General features: G+C 56.3%; 1 protein-coding gene across 3 annotated transcripts in view; it reads left to right on the top strand.

The window, feature by feature from the left end:
• Positions 1–2,743: 2,743 nt before the first annotated feature.
• Positions 2,744–14,421, top strand: part of ADCY3 (adenylate cyclase 3) — a gene marked incomplete at both ends in the record, with an annotated part of 84,317 nt that continues 72,639 nt past the window's right edge. For all 3 annotated transcript variants that reach the window (XM_080711237.1, XM_080711236.1, XM_080711235.1), the window contains one exon: positions 2,744–3,418. In XM_080711237.1, the coding sequence (XP_080567363.1) occupies positions 2,744–3,418 (675 nt within the window). The remainder of the gene's footprint in view (positions 3,419–14,421) is intronic.

The following is a 14,421-nucleotide window of genomic DNA, read 5'->3' as shown; positions in this document are numbered from 1 at the left end:
GAACCGTTCTCCCTTCACAAAACTGGGTACAGAGAGAGGCTGAGGCATACAGAAGGCACAGGAAAGCTTGGCCCCAGCAGCGGGGCATGGCCTTGCTGAGCGGACTGCCCACTGCAAACCACAGGGTTAAGAGAATCATGTGTGCTAAGGTGGGGGGTATTCACAGCTGGTGAACTGTAAGTGTCCTTGTGCCAAAGCAGGCCCCAACATGGTTGGTTGGTTGTTTGGTGTGTGTATGTGGCACTGGGGATTGGACCCAGGGACATTTTACCTCTGAGCCAAAACCCCAGCCCTTTTGATTTATTTTTTATTTTGAAACAGGGTCTAAGTTGCTGATGCTGTCCTCCAACCTGTGATCCTCCTGTCTCAGCCTCCCAATCAGTGGGATTACAGGTGTGCACCACTATACCAGGCCCAAAGTGGTCATTCTCAGCTCTTTTTCTTTTATTAGGTCATGGCCCTTGTTAAACATAGAAATCATGCCCTCCTTTACCATCATAGAAGAATTCAAAGTAGTTTTTTGGGCAGCACACAAATGGAAACCAAGCGGAAAGCGCAGCCATTCCCAAATCACCCTCCTGTGTCTGCTGTGGGGCCGCCACCTCGCCACCTTGGGATCAACTCCCGAGAAGTGTGACCTGGGTTGGCTGCAGGTTCCCACTCAGTGGGCGGTTCTGATCAGCCTCTGACGGTCCACTCCCTGGGGAAAGCAGAGGCCGGAGGTTCTGAAAAGGGCACCCACAGGTGACTGTCAAGGGCGAGAGGAGGGAGGGCGGGATCTTCTTCCAGGGCCTTGGGAGGCTGTTTTTCTTCCTCCCACCCAAGGCTCGGCACTCCCCAGGAAAACTGAGCCCTTAACGCGGCTGTCTGTCCTCAGCACCCACCTCCCCTCGACACAAGCTCTCGTTCCCAAACGACCTCCCCCATCAACAAAGTGCTCTGTCGACCTCAAGGAAAATAACGTACTGCGGCAGGAGACTGATAGGTTTAGCCCCTCAAAGGGAGCATGTGCGTTTTAAAGGGCGAGTGTGTGCATTCAAAGGATCTCAGACCGGTAGAAAGTGCACAGGAGATGTCCGTGCAGCAGGGTCTCTTCCAGGTCCACGTGGCAGGTGCCTACGGGGAAGGGGCCCCTCCGATTCGCATCCTTCAGAAAGGGGCTCAGCTGCAGGTCCCCTTCGCGGAGGAAATCTCCGGCGGGGGGCCTGCTCGGGACCCCAGGGTGGGCAGTGACATTTGGGGAACCGTCCCCAGACCTCAGTCTCTGCCTCCCCGGGGCCCCGGAAGGAAGCCGCGGCAGGGGAGGGGCGGCGGGGTGCCCCCGGAGCGCGCCCCACCTGCGGAGGGCACGTCCCGGCCTTTTAAGCTCCCAGCCGAGGCCTGCCCGCGGGTTCGCCCCATCCTTCCTGCCGCCGCCCAGCCCCGCGCTTGACGCAGCGGTCGCCCCCAGCCCGCCCCCGGGGCTGCAGCGCGGGGACAGCGGCACCCGGCGGGGTCTCCAACTCGGCCCCCGCGGGTGCGAAGCTGCAGCGGGCGCCTCCCGGGATCGCAGCCCGGGCCGTGCTCGCCGAGGGGGCGGCGACTCCGAGGAGAAGAGAGGAGGGGGAGGAGGGAAGGGGAGGAGGGAGGAAGAAGGAGGGAGGAGAAGGAGGCGGGAAGAAGAGGGAGGGGAGGAGGGAAGGGGAGGAGGGAGGAAGGAGGGAGGGGAGGAGGGAGAAGGGAGGAGGGAGAAAGGAGGGAGGAGAAGGAGGCGGGAAGAGGAGGGAGGGGGAGGAGGGAAGAAGAGAGGAGGAGGAGGAGGAGGAGGAGGAGGAGGAGGAGGAGGAGGAGGAGGAGGCGGCGGCGGCGGCGGCGGCGGCCTGGAGCGCGCCTGGCCCGAGCCGCCGGCTCCGCGCGGGGACTCACTGTGCAGCTGGCCGCGCCCGGACCCGGAGGGCTCGCTCGGCGCGGCGGGCGGGAGGATGCTGGCGGGCTTCCCCGGCCAGGGGCCGCCCCGCGCGCACCCCTAGGCGCCCCCGCCGCGACCACCGCGCCGGAGGGAGGGTCCTGCGCGCCCGCTCGGCCGGCGCCGGGCGCCGTGGATGCCGAGCCGCAGCTCCGGGCCGGATCCCGGGCCTGACCGCGGGGCTCGCCCCGGCCGGGCGCTGGCGGCGGCCCGGGCAGCCTCTGGGCGCCGAGCCCGGCACAGGTGAGCCCGGCCGGGGAGGGGGCCGAGGAGCCGAGTCTCCAGGGCTGGGTGGAGGAGGAAGTAAACAGGGGAGGATGCAGGAGTCCTTCCCGGCACGTTTTATTCTCCGCTGCCTAGGATTGGGCCTGGAGGGAGTGTAGGCGAGGCAGTCGGGACTGAGATGACACGGAGACGAGGGAGCGAGCGCCCAGGGCGGCCGGGCCCTCACTAGTCGGACGGGAAGCCAGGGTCTGGCCTGGGGACTGGGGCGTGGGGTGTGGGGAGCCCGGGCCGAGGCTCCCGCTGCCCGGGCGGTCGGGGGGGGACACATCCCTTAGGAAGGAGAGGTGCGCCCACTTAGCGATGCCCTTTTAAGTTCCAGATGATCAATGCCACCTGCGCCCTGGAAGCCCAGTCTTCATTCCTGACCCAGGTGGCCGCCCTTCAGCCCCAGCCGCCAAGAGGCCCGCAGCCCTCCCCAGGACCCAGAGAGCTCGGCTAGGTGGCCCGTCTGGGAGCCCGTCCTCTGTTCCCGGCCCACTTCTCCAGAACCAGTAGAAGCAGACGCCAGCCAAGATGCCAAGGAACCAGGGCTTCTCGGATCCCGAGTACTCGGCGGAGTACTCCGCCGAGTACTCGGTCAGCCTGCCCTCGGACCCCGACCGCGGGGTGGGCCGGACCCACGAGATCTCGGTCAGGAACTCGGGCTCCTGCCTGTGCCTGCCCCGCTTCATGCGGCTCACCTTCGTGCCCGAGTCCTTGGAGAACCTCTACCAGACCTACTTCAAAAGGCAGCGCCACGAGACCCTGCTGGTGCTGGTGGTCTTTGCCGCCCTCTTCGACTGCTACGTGGTGGTCATGTGCGCCGTGGTCTTCTCCGGTGACAAGCTGGCTCCCCTCGCTGTGGCCGGGGTCGGGCTGCTGTTGGACGTCATCCTGTTTGTGCTCTGTAAAAAGGGGCTGCTCCCCGACCGTGTCACCCGGAAGGTGGTACCCTACCTGCTGTGGCTCCTCATAACCGCCCAGATCGTCTCCTACCTGGGCCTCAACTTTGCCCGCGCCCACGCGGCCAGCGACACGGTGGGCTGGCAGGCCTTCTTTGTCTTCTCCTTCTTCATCACGCTGCCCCTCAGCCTCAGCCCCATCGTGATCATCTCTGTGGCCTCCTGTGTCGTGCACACGCTCGTGTTGGGGGTCACCGTGGCCCAGCAGCAGCAGGAGGATCTGCAGGGCATGCAGCTGCTGAGGGAGGTGAGTCCCGCCTTCCTCCCGCCGAGCCTCCCCTTTCCAGCCCCAGGTGGACCTGCTCCGTGGTGGAGATTGCTTCTTTGGCCCTTGAGTCAAAATGTGTCTCAGCGTGCCCCAAGGGCTCTCAGCTAAGAGAGAGACCATCTCTCTTTCAACCCCTGGCTCCCCACCTCTGTGCCATCCTGTGCTGGACCCCAGGGAAGGGAGGGGGTCTTAGGGCCATCCTGCCCCCTGTGCCCAGCCCGAGTGGACGATGGAAGGGCCCTCGCAGGCTTGGCCTGAAGGCAGCGTTGTCCATCCTCCCGCCGTTAGTGACCCCGCCAGGAGAACCTCTTGCGGGGAACCCTGATCTCCAGCGTCCTTGCTTAGCTCCAGCATGTGACTTAGCTCGTGTGGCACAGCACTCCTCTGTCCAGTGGGGTACTGCCTGCCCTGCCTGAAGAACGTGGCTCTTGTCAGGAAACGTGGGTGAAAAGCTCCTTGGGCTCTGTGAAGGGCTGTAGTGAGCGGAGATGCCATTACATAGATCCTGCTTCTGCCGGTGGGAGCGTGGGGTGCCATGAGCAGGTAGATGATGTGGGGATGGCGGGCTCCCCGTTGAAGGCGTGGCGTGGGGTGCACAGGGGGAGAGTACAGCTGGCCACTGTGGGGGGGCCCGCTTGTCCTGGTGGGTGGTTTCTGCTGGAAGGGGTGGAATTCTGGTTTGAGCTTAACTAATATATTGTGCAATGACCCAGTGCTAAGACCCCTGCCAGGCTCCGGGGCTACTCTTGGCCTTCTTTTTTTTTTTTTTTTTTTGGTGCTGGGGGTGCCCTTCTATCTCCTGACTACACTCCCAGACCCGTTTTTATATTTTATTTGAAAACAGGGTCTCACTAAGTTGCTGAGAGCCTCACTAAGTAGCCGAGGCTGGCTTCGAACCTGTGCGATCCTCCTGTCTCAGCCTCCCAAGCGCGGGGATTCCAAGCGTGAGCCACCACGCCCGGCTACTCCTGGCCTTCTGGTTTATTATCTGGAATTCTCTGTCCATGGAGCCCAGGCTTTCCATCCTGCCTTCTACCTCCTTGTTTTGTACATGAGCTCAGAGCAGGAGAGTGGCCTGCCCAAGGCCACGCAGCTAGTAGTTAAGCACTCCTAAGCAGGATGCCCATTTCTTACCTCTACCTCCAGCTCTCTTCCTGCGATCTCCCTGCCTCCATCTCACCAAAGCCATCTCCGCGGTCTTCCTGGGGTTGGGGGCTGCGTCTGCAGGGGCCTGTGGCGCCTTTGGTGGTTGATGCATGAACTCTGCGAGGCTGCCCCACTGTGTCTCACTTGGTTGGAAGAAAACATGGGTTTCCTTGTCTTGGACCAGTGTTCTTCCTGATTTTCCATGCTGGCTCAGGTCGTGACCTATCTCACCGGAGGTTGGTGCCTCTCCAGTGTGCATGGCCCGGCCCTGCCTGGTGCCTGGGGTTTGTGTGGATGCGCTAACCTGTGTGTTTCTCTTCAGTGCCTTGCTCTTCCTACGTGAACACCTGCCATTGCTGTCACGGCTTCCAGGGTTGGCTTTGGCAGGTGCCTCTGCCTGTTGAGGGCTCTGGGTGAAAGATGGCCACAGTCAGGAAAATGGCCACAGTCATTCCTTTTGGGTACCACTTGAGGGCAGATGGGCAGGTGGCCTTGGTAGCGTTTGAACCAACGCCTTTTAGTGAACAGTCGCTTCTGGTCCTTTTCTCCCTGCCGGGGTCCTTGGACGACTGCAGTTTCCTATAGCTGTACCACCCATTGTGGGAGCAAAACAAAATTCCCCATTGGAGCACAGAGGTCCCTCCTCTGACTGCATTTGGACCCATTTGTTGGCAGAAGTGTCTTAGGGTAGGGAAAGAGAGTTTTCTAGGAAAACTGGTCATCCCCAGGTCTGGGCAGAGTTCTGAGATAGCCGCATGGAGGGGCCCTATCACGATGTTGGAGATTCTGGGTTTCAGCAGGGAGCAGACCCTGGGGGTCCCGCAAACCAGAGATGGGAGGACATGGCGGAGCTGTTTCCTTGGCTGTGGTGCCCATCCTGGTGCTCAGCTGGCTGATGGCCAGGGAAGGCTTCCACACCGCCTGCCCCTGGCTTCTCTGGCTGATATTGGGCCTGACTCCTCCTCCAGCTCGGTTTGGTAGCGGGTGGAGCTGGGATGGTGTCACCCCGTGGAGGTGACCAGTTGGGTGCCAGCAGGGGCAGCCATGCCTGCAGCTCTTGCTGAGCTGGGCCTCCAGAGGCCCTGGGGTGGAGGAGTGAGAAGTGGAAACTGAGCAGCCTCAGGGCAAACAGAATCCATGCCTTTGCCAGTGTCTCCACTCAAGCCTCCCCCTGTGGATTTGTTCTAGAAATGGTCAGAGGGTCTTCTGCAGGTGGGAGCTTGGGACGGCATCTGATCTCTGCAACAGGAGGTCCAGACGTCAGAGGAGGAAACACAGAGATGGACATTGGTGACTTGGTGGTAGAAACGAGCCGGGCACCAGGATGTGCTGACTCCTCGCCCACGGCTCCTGCATGGTTGGAGGCACGTTCGTGTGTGTTCCGCGGGGCGTTTGTCCTGTTAGGCCCAGAGCTGCTGGAGAACAGGAGTCTTGCCTCGTCCCCCCATCTCCTGGGATAGTGACAGCCTGCTGCCTTGCGGTCCCCACCCAGATTCAGAGAAAGGCACAGCTGCAGGGATCCCTGGGCCTGTGCTCGTAGACCAGATGGAAACGCCAGCCGTTTCTCTCCGGGCCCTGCCTTCGCTGGGCCCAGGCCTTTGTTAACCTTTAGCTCTGAGGAGGCTTGGCTGGGCCCTTCAGGCCCATGTGGCTCCAGGCCTCATCCCCTTGGGTCACCAGGGAGCTCTCTTGGAGGCTCCTGAGCTTCCAGGAAAAATGACATTGCTGTCCTTCAGGGTTAGCCTTGAGGTCTGTAGGCCTTGATCCAGACAAGACGTAGCCACAGGACCAGCCCGTGCCTGGAGATCACTTAGGAACTTGTGATTTCTCCTCTCCCTTGGCCACTGCAAAGCAACAGAATCCCCCAAACTTAGGAGAAATAGCCATGACGGGGACACAGGTCTCTCTCTAAGCCCAGTACTTGGAGGCTGAGATAGGAGGATCGCAGGTTTGAAACTAGTGACTAGTGCATGGAAACTTAACAACACCCTGTTGGAAAAAAAAAGTGCTAGGATATAGCACAACAGTAGCATGCCCCCGGGTTCAATCCCCGGTACTCCTCCCTCCAAGAAAAATAAGCAAATCAAGAGTAAAAAGTGTTTGAAGCTGGAGGCAAAGTTCAGTGGGCAAAGTTCAGCGTTCTTAGCATGTGTAAGGCTCTGGGGTTGATCCCCAGAACACACACACACAAAGAGAACAGACATATTAGGATCCCCGGGAAACATGACCCTGCCAGGAAGCAGTGCCTGGAATTTGGCTTTGGGAATCCAGTGTGGAAGGGACGGGGCTCCTGAGGTCAAACTGGGGGCCTGAGATAGGAGGCTGGAGGACCAGCATCCAGTGGGCCGTGTTCCAGAGGTTTCTGAGTCATTTGGGACCAACGTGACTTTTTAAAAGGTGCTTGGGTTCCCAGACGCACCCACCAGAGTCTTCTATAACTCACAGTGTCCCCGTGTTCAGCCTCTGAGCACCGTGGAAACCAAGCCTAGGGCAGCGGCGTTGCTGTGGGGAGGGACACCTGGGACCCATCTTTCCCCAGGGGGTGGAGGGAAGCGTCATTCTCCTGCTCCACTGCTGTTCTTGGGGCCCCTGTGGCCTCCTGGGATGGGCTGCCCTTGGGCAGAGAGGGGGAAGGGGAGTGAGAACCAAGCGGCCAGGCGCCCCCTCCTCCCCAAGCGGTCTCAGGCCCTACTCCGGGCCCTGCCTTTCCTCTTTCTCCTGCACATGGGATCCCTTCGCTCTCCCCCCTCCTCACTGTTGGCTCTGGCAGGGACTCCCTCTGGGCCTGGGGAAGGGGCCTTCTCACAGTTAACACCTGGGGCTCTGGGCACCCAGGAGCTTTATGGTTTTGATGCTGCGATCACTGGTAGAACCAAGAAAACATTTTCAACAGCAAAAGTCCTCTTCTGCAGTGCCCAAATCCTTGCCTACACAGCTGCACGGCGAAGGACAGAAGGCCCACACCACACAGGGCCTTGCCTGCGCTCTCCTCTGGAGGCCGGGTTCCGATGGGAAGGACAGAGGGGAGCTAACAGGTGCATCTGCATGCACATGAAGGTGTCTGCAGCGGCCCTGGCCTACAGGCCGCTCCCCACCATCTTGGCTGGAGTGTGGCTTAGGGTGGGGTGTGGGTGGGGGCTGGGGCTGGTCCACCAGTTAGTATTGTGGGGCAAAGAGTATGGTCTGTGCAGCCTGCAGGGTCAGCCCCCCCACACCCCCAAGTTGGCTGTGGTTCAGAGAGCCAGGGCCTGGGGCCTGGTGTCGGCGCCTCTTACATATGGCCCAGTTTGCCCCAAATTGCCCCTGAGGCGAGGGGAGAAGGCGGGAAGTGCCAGGACCAGGGCCAGGAGCAGTTCTGATTGGTGCCGATGCGAAGAAGAGGTGGGATGGCGGGCAGGGAGCAGTTAGCCAGGGCTGCTGCAGACACCACATGTGCATGCCAATGCACCTGCTAGCTTCTCTCTCTCTTTCTCTTTCTCCTCTCTTTGTGGTACTAGGGATTGAACCTAGGGGGCATTTTACCTCCATGCTACACCCCCAACCCTATTTTATTTTTATTTTATTTTTTATTTTATTTTATTTTTTTGGTTGTACTGGGGTTCCTGGAAGCCCTTCTACCTCTGGGCTACACTCCCAGACCTATTTTTACATTTTTATTTGGAAACAGGGTCTCCTAAGCCAACGCACATGGCTGGCTTCAAACCTGCGTGATCCTCCTGTCTCCGCCTCCCAAGCGCGGGGATTACAAGCGTGCGCCACCACGCCCGGCTTATTTTTATTTTGAAACAGGGTCTCACGGAGTTGCTGAGTCTCACTACTTGCTGAGGCTGTCTTTGAACCTGTGACCCTCCTGTCTCAGCCTCCTAGGTACTATATTATAGGTGTGTATCCACCATGTCTGGCTGGCTGTTAGCTTCTGAGAGTGCCATTAAGGAATAAATCTGTGACGTATTAGTGGCTGGGAACCACCCCCCTCCCCAAATAGTTGACAGACTTATAGCACAGAGACCGTTGAAGAGCAAAGTTCTCTTGTGAAATGAGCAGCCTGTTAAAACCTTTATTTACAAAGCAAAACAGGATGTGCAATCCTTTCACACCTACAAATACATAGCGAATCATTCATCAGGTGAAGGAACATTCGGCTCTGGGGTGAGGGTAGGGCTGCAGGACAGTCGGACAGAGGACGAGACTTCCAGAGACAGTCCTGCCCGCTGCTGGGGTCAAATGTTGCACATGAATCACCCTATTAAATTCTGGGTGTAACTGGCTCCATGTCACAGATGAGAAAACTGAGGCCCAGTGGGGTTGAAAGGAGGTGGAGGTGAGTGAGAAGGTAGAATGGAGGGATACTCGGGGGCCCAGGCATGGGGCCACCTCCCTGCTTACTGGGTCACCCCAGATGTCTGCTAAGCCATGTTGAAGTGCAGTGCCAAGAGATGGGAGGCCATAGCTGGGGGTGGTGGCGCACGCGTGTACTCCTGGCATTCAGGAGGCTGAGGCAGGAGGATTGCAGTTCCGGGACAGTCAGCCTCAGCTACTTAGTGAGGCCCTTTGCAACTCAGTGAGAACCTGTTTCAAAAATAGTTAAAAAAAAAAAATAGAGCTGGGGGTGTAGCTGGGAGGTAGAATGCCCCTAGGTTCCATCCCTAGTACTACAAGTGGGGGGGAGAGGGAAGGAGGGAAGGAGGGAGGGGCCTTACAGCACAATGGGAAGCCCCCTTCTGTGCTTCTGGTGGGCTGTGGCCAGGGGTCAGCGGGAATGCAGAGGGATGAGGGTTAGGCTGGAGCCAAGCGGGAAGTGGCGTCTCTCTGATAAAAGCGCACCACTGGGCCCGCACCACTGGGCCCGCAGGGGAGGCGCAGGGCTGTCCTATCCAACTGCGTGGGATAAGGATGCCGAGTGGTCGGACAAGTAAACAGTTTTGCAGAAAATCCCTCCCAGTCCCTTCCCCTGGTCGCATTTCTCTGTGGCCTCTTCTGATCCTTATCTATGTGTAAACAGAGCGTTCCCAGAAGGTCATCCTGGTTCACATGCAATTTAGGGCCCACCTTTCACCCACATTACTTCACTGACGTTTTTACTTTGAACATGGGAGCCCTCATGTTTGTGATCTTGAATCAGCACTTTATAGTCAGCAGGGGTTCGTTGATTTGTTTGTTTTGGGCTCTAGGAATTGAACCCAGGGCATTCTACCTCCGAGTGACACTCCTGGCCCTATTTTATTTTTTGTTTGGGAACAGAGTCTTGGTAGGTTGCTGAGAATCTCACTATGTTGCTGAGGCTGTCCTTGAACCTGTGATCCTCCCGTCTCGGGCTCCCAAGTCCTGGGATCACAGGTGTGCACTCCCATGCCCAGCATGACCTGGGCTTTTGGGGAGAGTTAGCTAAAGCCCAGGCATGGGCTGCCCTGCGTGACTTGGGCATCTTTGTATGTGTGTGAATGTGCGCACCTACACTCAATCCTCAGCGCGGCCAGCTCAAAACGGTAAATTCCCCAGGGGACGGTATTGTAGGATTCCAAGTTCATTCTTGGTTTATGGTGTCTTCCTAAACAGCAGACCTGAAAGAGTGATCCAGTCGTGAATAAACATTGAGGCACCATCCCCAGCTGTGCCTTCATCAAATCACACATCCTTGAGAACAGGCTGCCATGGTTAGTGCCCCGGCCAGCTCAAGTCTAGATGCTTCCCGTGTCGTCCAGGCCCACATGCGTGGGGTAGACCAGGTGGCCACAGTGACTGAGCTCTCACTCTGGAAAGCAAGTGTCTTCCAGTCAGAAGCAGATGTTTTCATTTTATGGATGAAGGCATTGAAATGTGGGATGCCTAAAATAACTTGACCAGGGCCACTTAACTAGTAAGTGGGGACGTAGATATGAACCCAGGCTGGTAGGAACCCAGAGCCTCTTATCTTCTGTGTCACAAAAGGAGCCCTCTGACCTTCCCTCAGAGCTGCAAGCCCAGCAGGGCTGGGTCTTTGGCTTCCTAAGCTCAAAGCATTTGGAGGAGCGACTTGGAGAAGAGCAGGTGTTTCTAGGGACATCGCCACGGAGCGTGGTTAATGAAGGAGCATAGCTGCCAGGGTGCTGAGGGTTGTGGCCCACAGTCCTTGTGTGTTTAAGGACAGCCAACTCATCAGACAGTATTAAGTTCCAGTTACTGTAGTATAAAGTGAAGTAGAGTAACGCATTCTAAAAATGTTTTTCTTGGAACTAAGCACAAGCTTGAATAGGAATTACATCTTGGCTTCCTAGGAACTTGTCTAAGGTGGGGTGTTAGCCTTTCATTGCTGTGACAGAATGCCTGAGGAAAACAACTCAAAGGAGAAAAGATTTACTTTGGCTCACGGTTTCAGAGGCTTTAGGCCAGCATAGCCCAAGTGAGGCAGAAAGCAGAAAAGAGAGAGGACGGGGCAGGAGACAAGATGATCCCCAAGGGCACGCCCCTAACGCCCCCCCCCCACATCCTACCTCTTGCCGCCCCACCACCTCTGAGCAGTCCATTGGGCTGAGTCCCTCCTTGCATTAAGCTCTTGAGGTTGGAGCTCTCGTGATCTGATCGCTGCGCCAAAGCCTCAGTTCTGAGTGTGGCCATCCAAGCATTCAGCGTCTGAGTCTTTGGGGACATCCAGGTTCAAACCACAGCCGTGGGATGGCCCACTTCTTGATGGCCTTGCTGAAGACATATCCATTTGGTTACCATGTGTTTCAGTAACCCCCAAACTTAGGGGCTTAAAAGAATAACGGTATATTACTGATCTTGGTTCTGTGGGTGACTATGTCCCATTGGGTGGCTTTCTGCTTCCTGTGGCCCTGGCTGGGGTCACCCACTTGGCTGCTGGGCTGTTTCATTTAAGAGTCAGTGTTTGGCCACGGCTGTGCAGATTCTGAGAAGGCTTTGCCCATGACTGGAGCCTCAGAGATCCTCCACACGTGGTTCACTTGGGCTTCCTCCCAGCATGGCGGCCTTAGGCAGAAAGTGGAAGCTATCAGACTTTTTAAAGGCAAGGCTCCTAAAGCCAGTCACAAGTCTGACTCAGGTGCAGGAAGAGATTGTTTCTACCTCTTCATGTGAGAATGGCATGTGCGTAGGTGGGAATGAATTGATGGCGTCCTCTGAGGCTGTCTACCAAGCTGGAGGCCCTCGAGGGATGCTGGGGAGAAGGATGAAAGCCACAAGTCTCGGTGGGGTACTAGATGCTCAGTGTGCACGGGCTGCTTTTGGAGTTAGAAATGTGGTCCAGAGCAGGGTGTGTTTAACTTCGTGAAGGTATTGATTCTCTGTCTGACTCAGTGTACCATTTCTTAGACTTTCAGAAAGATTTAGAAAAACCATCTTATACATAAAGAGAAGATGGCCTGCCATCCTTCTGCATGTCTCTGCCTTGCCTGCTATGCACGGGGGGACAGCAGCAAGCTAGGTTAGGGGAAGGCCATCCCTGCCCAGGAGCGAGCCGCTTCATCAGATCCCGGCCCCAGTCTCTGGTCCCTTCCTCCCCATGGTGCAGCCTGGCTCTGCTATTTGTACTCATCATTGAAGATTAAGACTCAAGGTAGGAGGATGGTAACAGCTCCTCACAGAGTGCCTTGGTTTCCACAGATGCCCTATCGATTCTTTTTGTTTGTTTCTGTGGTACTGGGGATCGAACCCAGGGGTATTATACCTCTCAGCTACACCCCCAGCTCTATTTTATTTTATTTTTTATTTTGAAACAGGGTCTCACCAAGCTGTGGAGGGCCTCACAAAGTTGGTGAGGCTGGCCACAAACCTGCAGTCCTCCTGCCTCAACCTCCCAAGCACTGGGATTTCAAGCGTGCGCCACCACGCTTGGCTTCAATGTTTGTTGACTACCTCAATTCTGGTTTGCTTCTACTTCTATTTCCTTCCTCATTTACTCTCATTGAGAATCCGATAAGTTTTTGGCTAGATCTAGGCTACAAGAACGGTTCTGGCATTAATCCGAGTGATCTGAGAGTTTTTAAAGCAAGACTTCCTGAACTCTTCCAGGGTACTGATCAATATTCCTTTGTCGCTTGTTAATAAAGATTCTTGCTGGTCCTGGTAAGAAGCAGGGCTAGAGGAGGGATTTTAGGAGCCCAGAAGATAAGTCATTGACAATCCATTGGCCTAGTTCTAGTCTTCAGGCAAAAATGGTTTGCTTAGGAGCACACAGAAAGCTGGAGCGGGGCGTGAGCATGCCTGTAATCCCAGTACTTGAAGGCTGAGACAGGAGCATCGCAGGTTTGTGGCTGGCCTTAGCAACTTAGCAAGGCCCCCTGCAACTTACTGAGAAAGTACATCTTCTTTCAAAATAAAATAGGGCTGGAGGTGTAGTTCAGAGGCAGAATGCCCCTGGGTTCAGTCCCCAAAGAGCACACGGAAGAGGAGCTGGGCACTTGGAGTGGTCACCATCCCACCTGCCCTGGTTGTTCCTCCATTCGGAGGAGAATTTCCTTCCTTCTACCACCTATCAAGCAGGGAAGCAGGTGTCATGCTAGGTGTGCAAAGAATGGATCAAACGCCAGCCTCTGTCCTGAAGGAGCTCATGGGCCGTGGTACAAATCCTCTTAGCAGAAGAGGGCCTGCCTAGGGAAACCGGGGAGGGCTCTGAAGAGCTGCTGTTGAGTGGGATTGATGAGTAGGACTTTTCCAGGTGGAATGGTGGGTACAGGGCTTTCTGGCCCGACTTTCTGGCGGACACGAGTGAAAGCAAGACAGCTTAGGAGGGTATTAAAGTATGAGGCCACCAAGATGGAGCAGGGATAGAGAAGGTACATTTACTTGGAGGTGCCCGTGGGACATGTGAGTGTAACTATCATACTAGTCCATGGATAATTAGTGAGCACCTTCTGTATACCAGGACCTCTATCCAAGGTCTGGTGCTTGGAAGGGAGGTCTAGATGTCCATATTTGAGTGGTTCCTAAACTGTAGGGAGGATAGGACATTTTCCAGGGGCAGTGTGTAGAATCAGAAGGGCAGAGGGCTCGGGACGCAGCCTGGGAAGCAGCCTGGTGTGTGAGGTCCTCAGCGTGAAGCGTCGACAGCCTGGAAGCAGGAGGCAACCCTTGCCCGATGGTGTTCTGCTTCCTTGATTCTCTTGTGTTAGGGAAACTTTAAAACAGGCCGAGGCAAAACAGGGTTGTGGTTCCAGACGAGGGCTGCTTCTCACTGTTCTCCTTGGCAACAGGGGTACGGGTGCCGCTTTGTTACCTAGTGGGGGGAGGGGGCCAAGTATATAGAGGCGCCTTACAAACTACAAAGCACCATGCGAATGCTAATTATTTCATTATTGCATTTAATCTTGGCACGCCATCTCTCACTTTTGATCTATGAATGAGTCAGACCAAGTTTATTTTGAGGCAAGGGTGTGTGGGGGGGTAGGTGTCTCTCCACATGGTCCAGGCTGGCCTGAAGCTCGCGATCCTCCTGCCTCAGCGTTTAAGGTAGCTGGGATTTCAGCAGCTCACCACAATGACTCACTGACTCAGGCCATTCTTTCCCCCTCCTCATCTCTTTTCTCATTGTGAATAGTTATTAAAAATGTTTTAATTGGCCGGGCATGGTGGCACATGCTTATAATCCAGCATTTGGGAGGCTGAGACCGGAGAATTGCAGTTTGTGGACAGCCTCAGCTACTTAGCGAGGCCCTTTGCAACTCAGTGAGACCCTGTTTCAAAAAATCTAAAAAAAGAAAGTTGGCATGGTGGCGCACGCTTGTAATCCCAACATTTGGGAGGCTGAGACCAGAGGAACGCAACTCCAGACAGCCTCAGCTACTAAGTGAGGGCCTTCACAACTGAGTGAGACCCTGTTTCAAAATAAAGAATAAAAGCCA

The sequence above is a fragment of the Muscardinus avellanarius genome (genome assembly GCF_963383645.1).
Source record: "Muscardinus avellanarius genome assembly, chromosome: 15".
In the NCBI taxonomy this organism is placed as follows: domain Eukaryota; kingdom Metazoa; phylum Chordata; class Mammalia; order Rodentia; family Gliridae; genus Muscardinus; species Muscardinus avellanarius.
The sequence above is the reverse complement of the archived record's forward strand: the minus strand, read 5'-3'. Positions and strand labels throughout refer to the sequence as shown.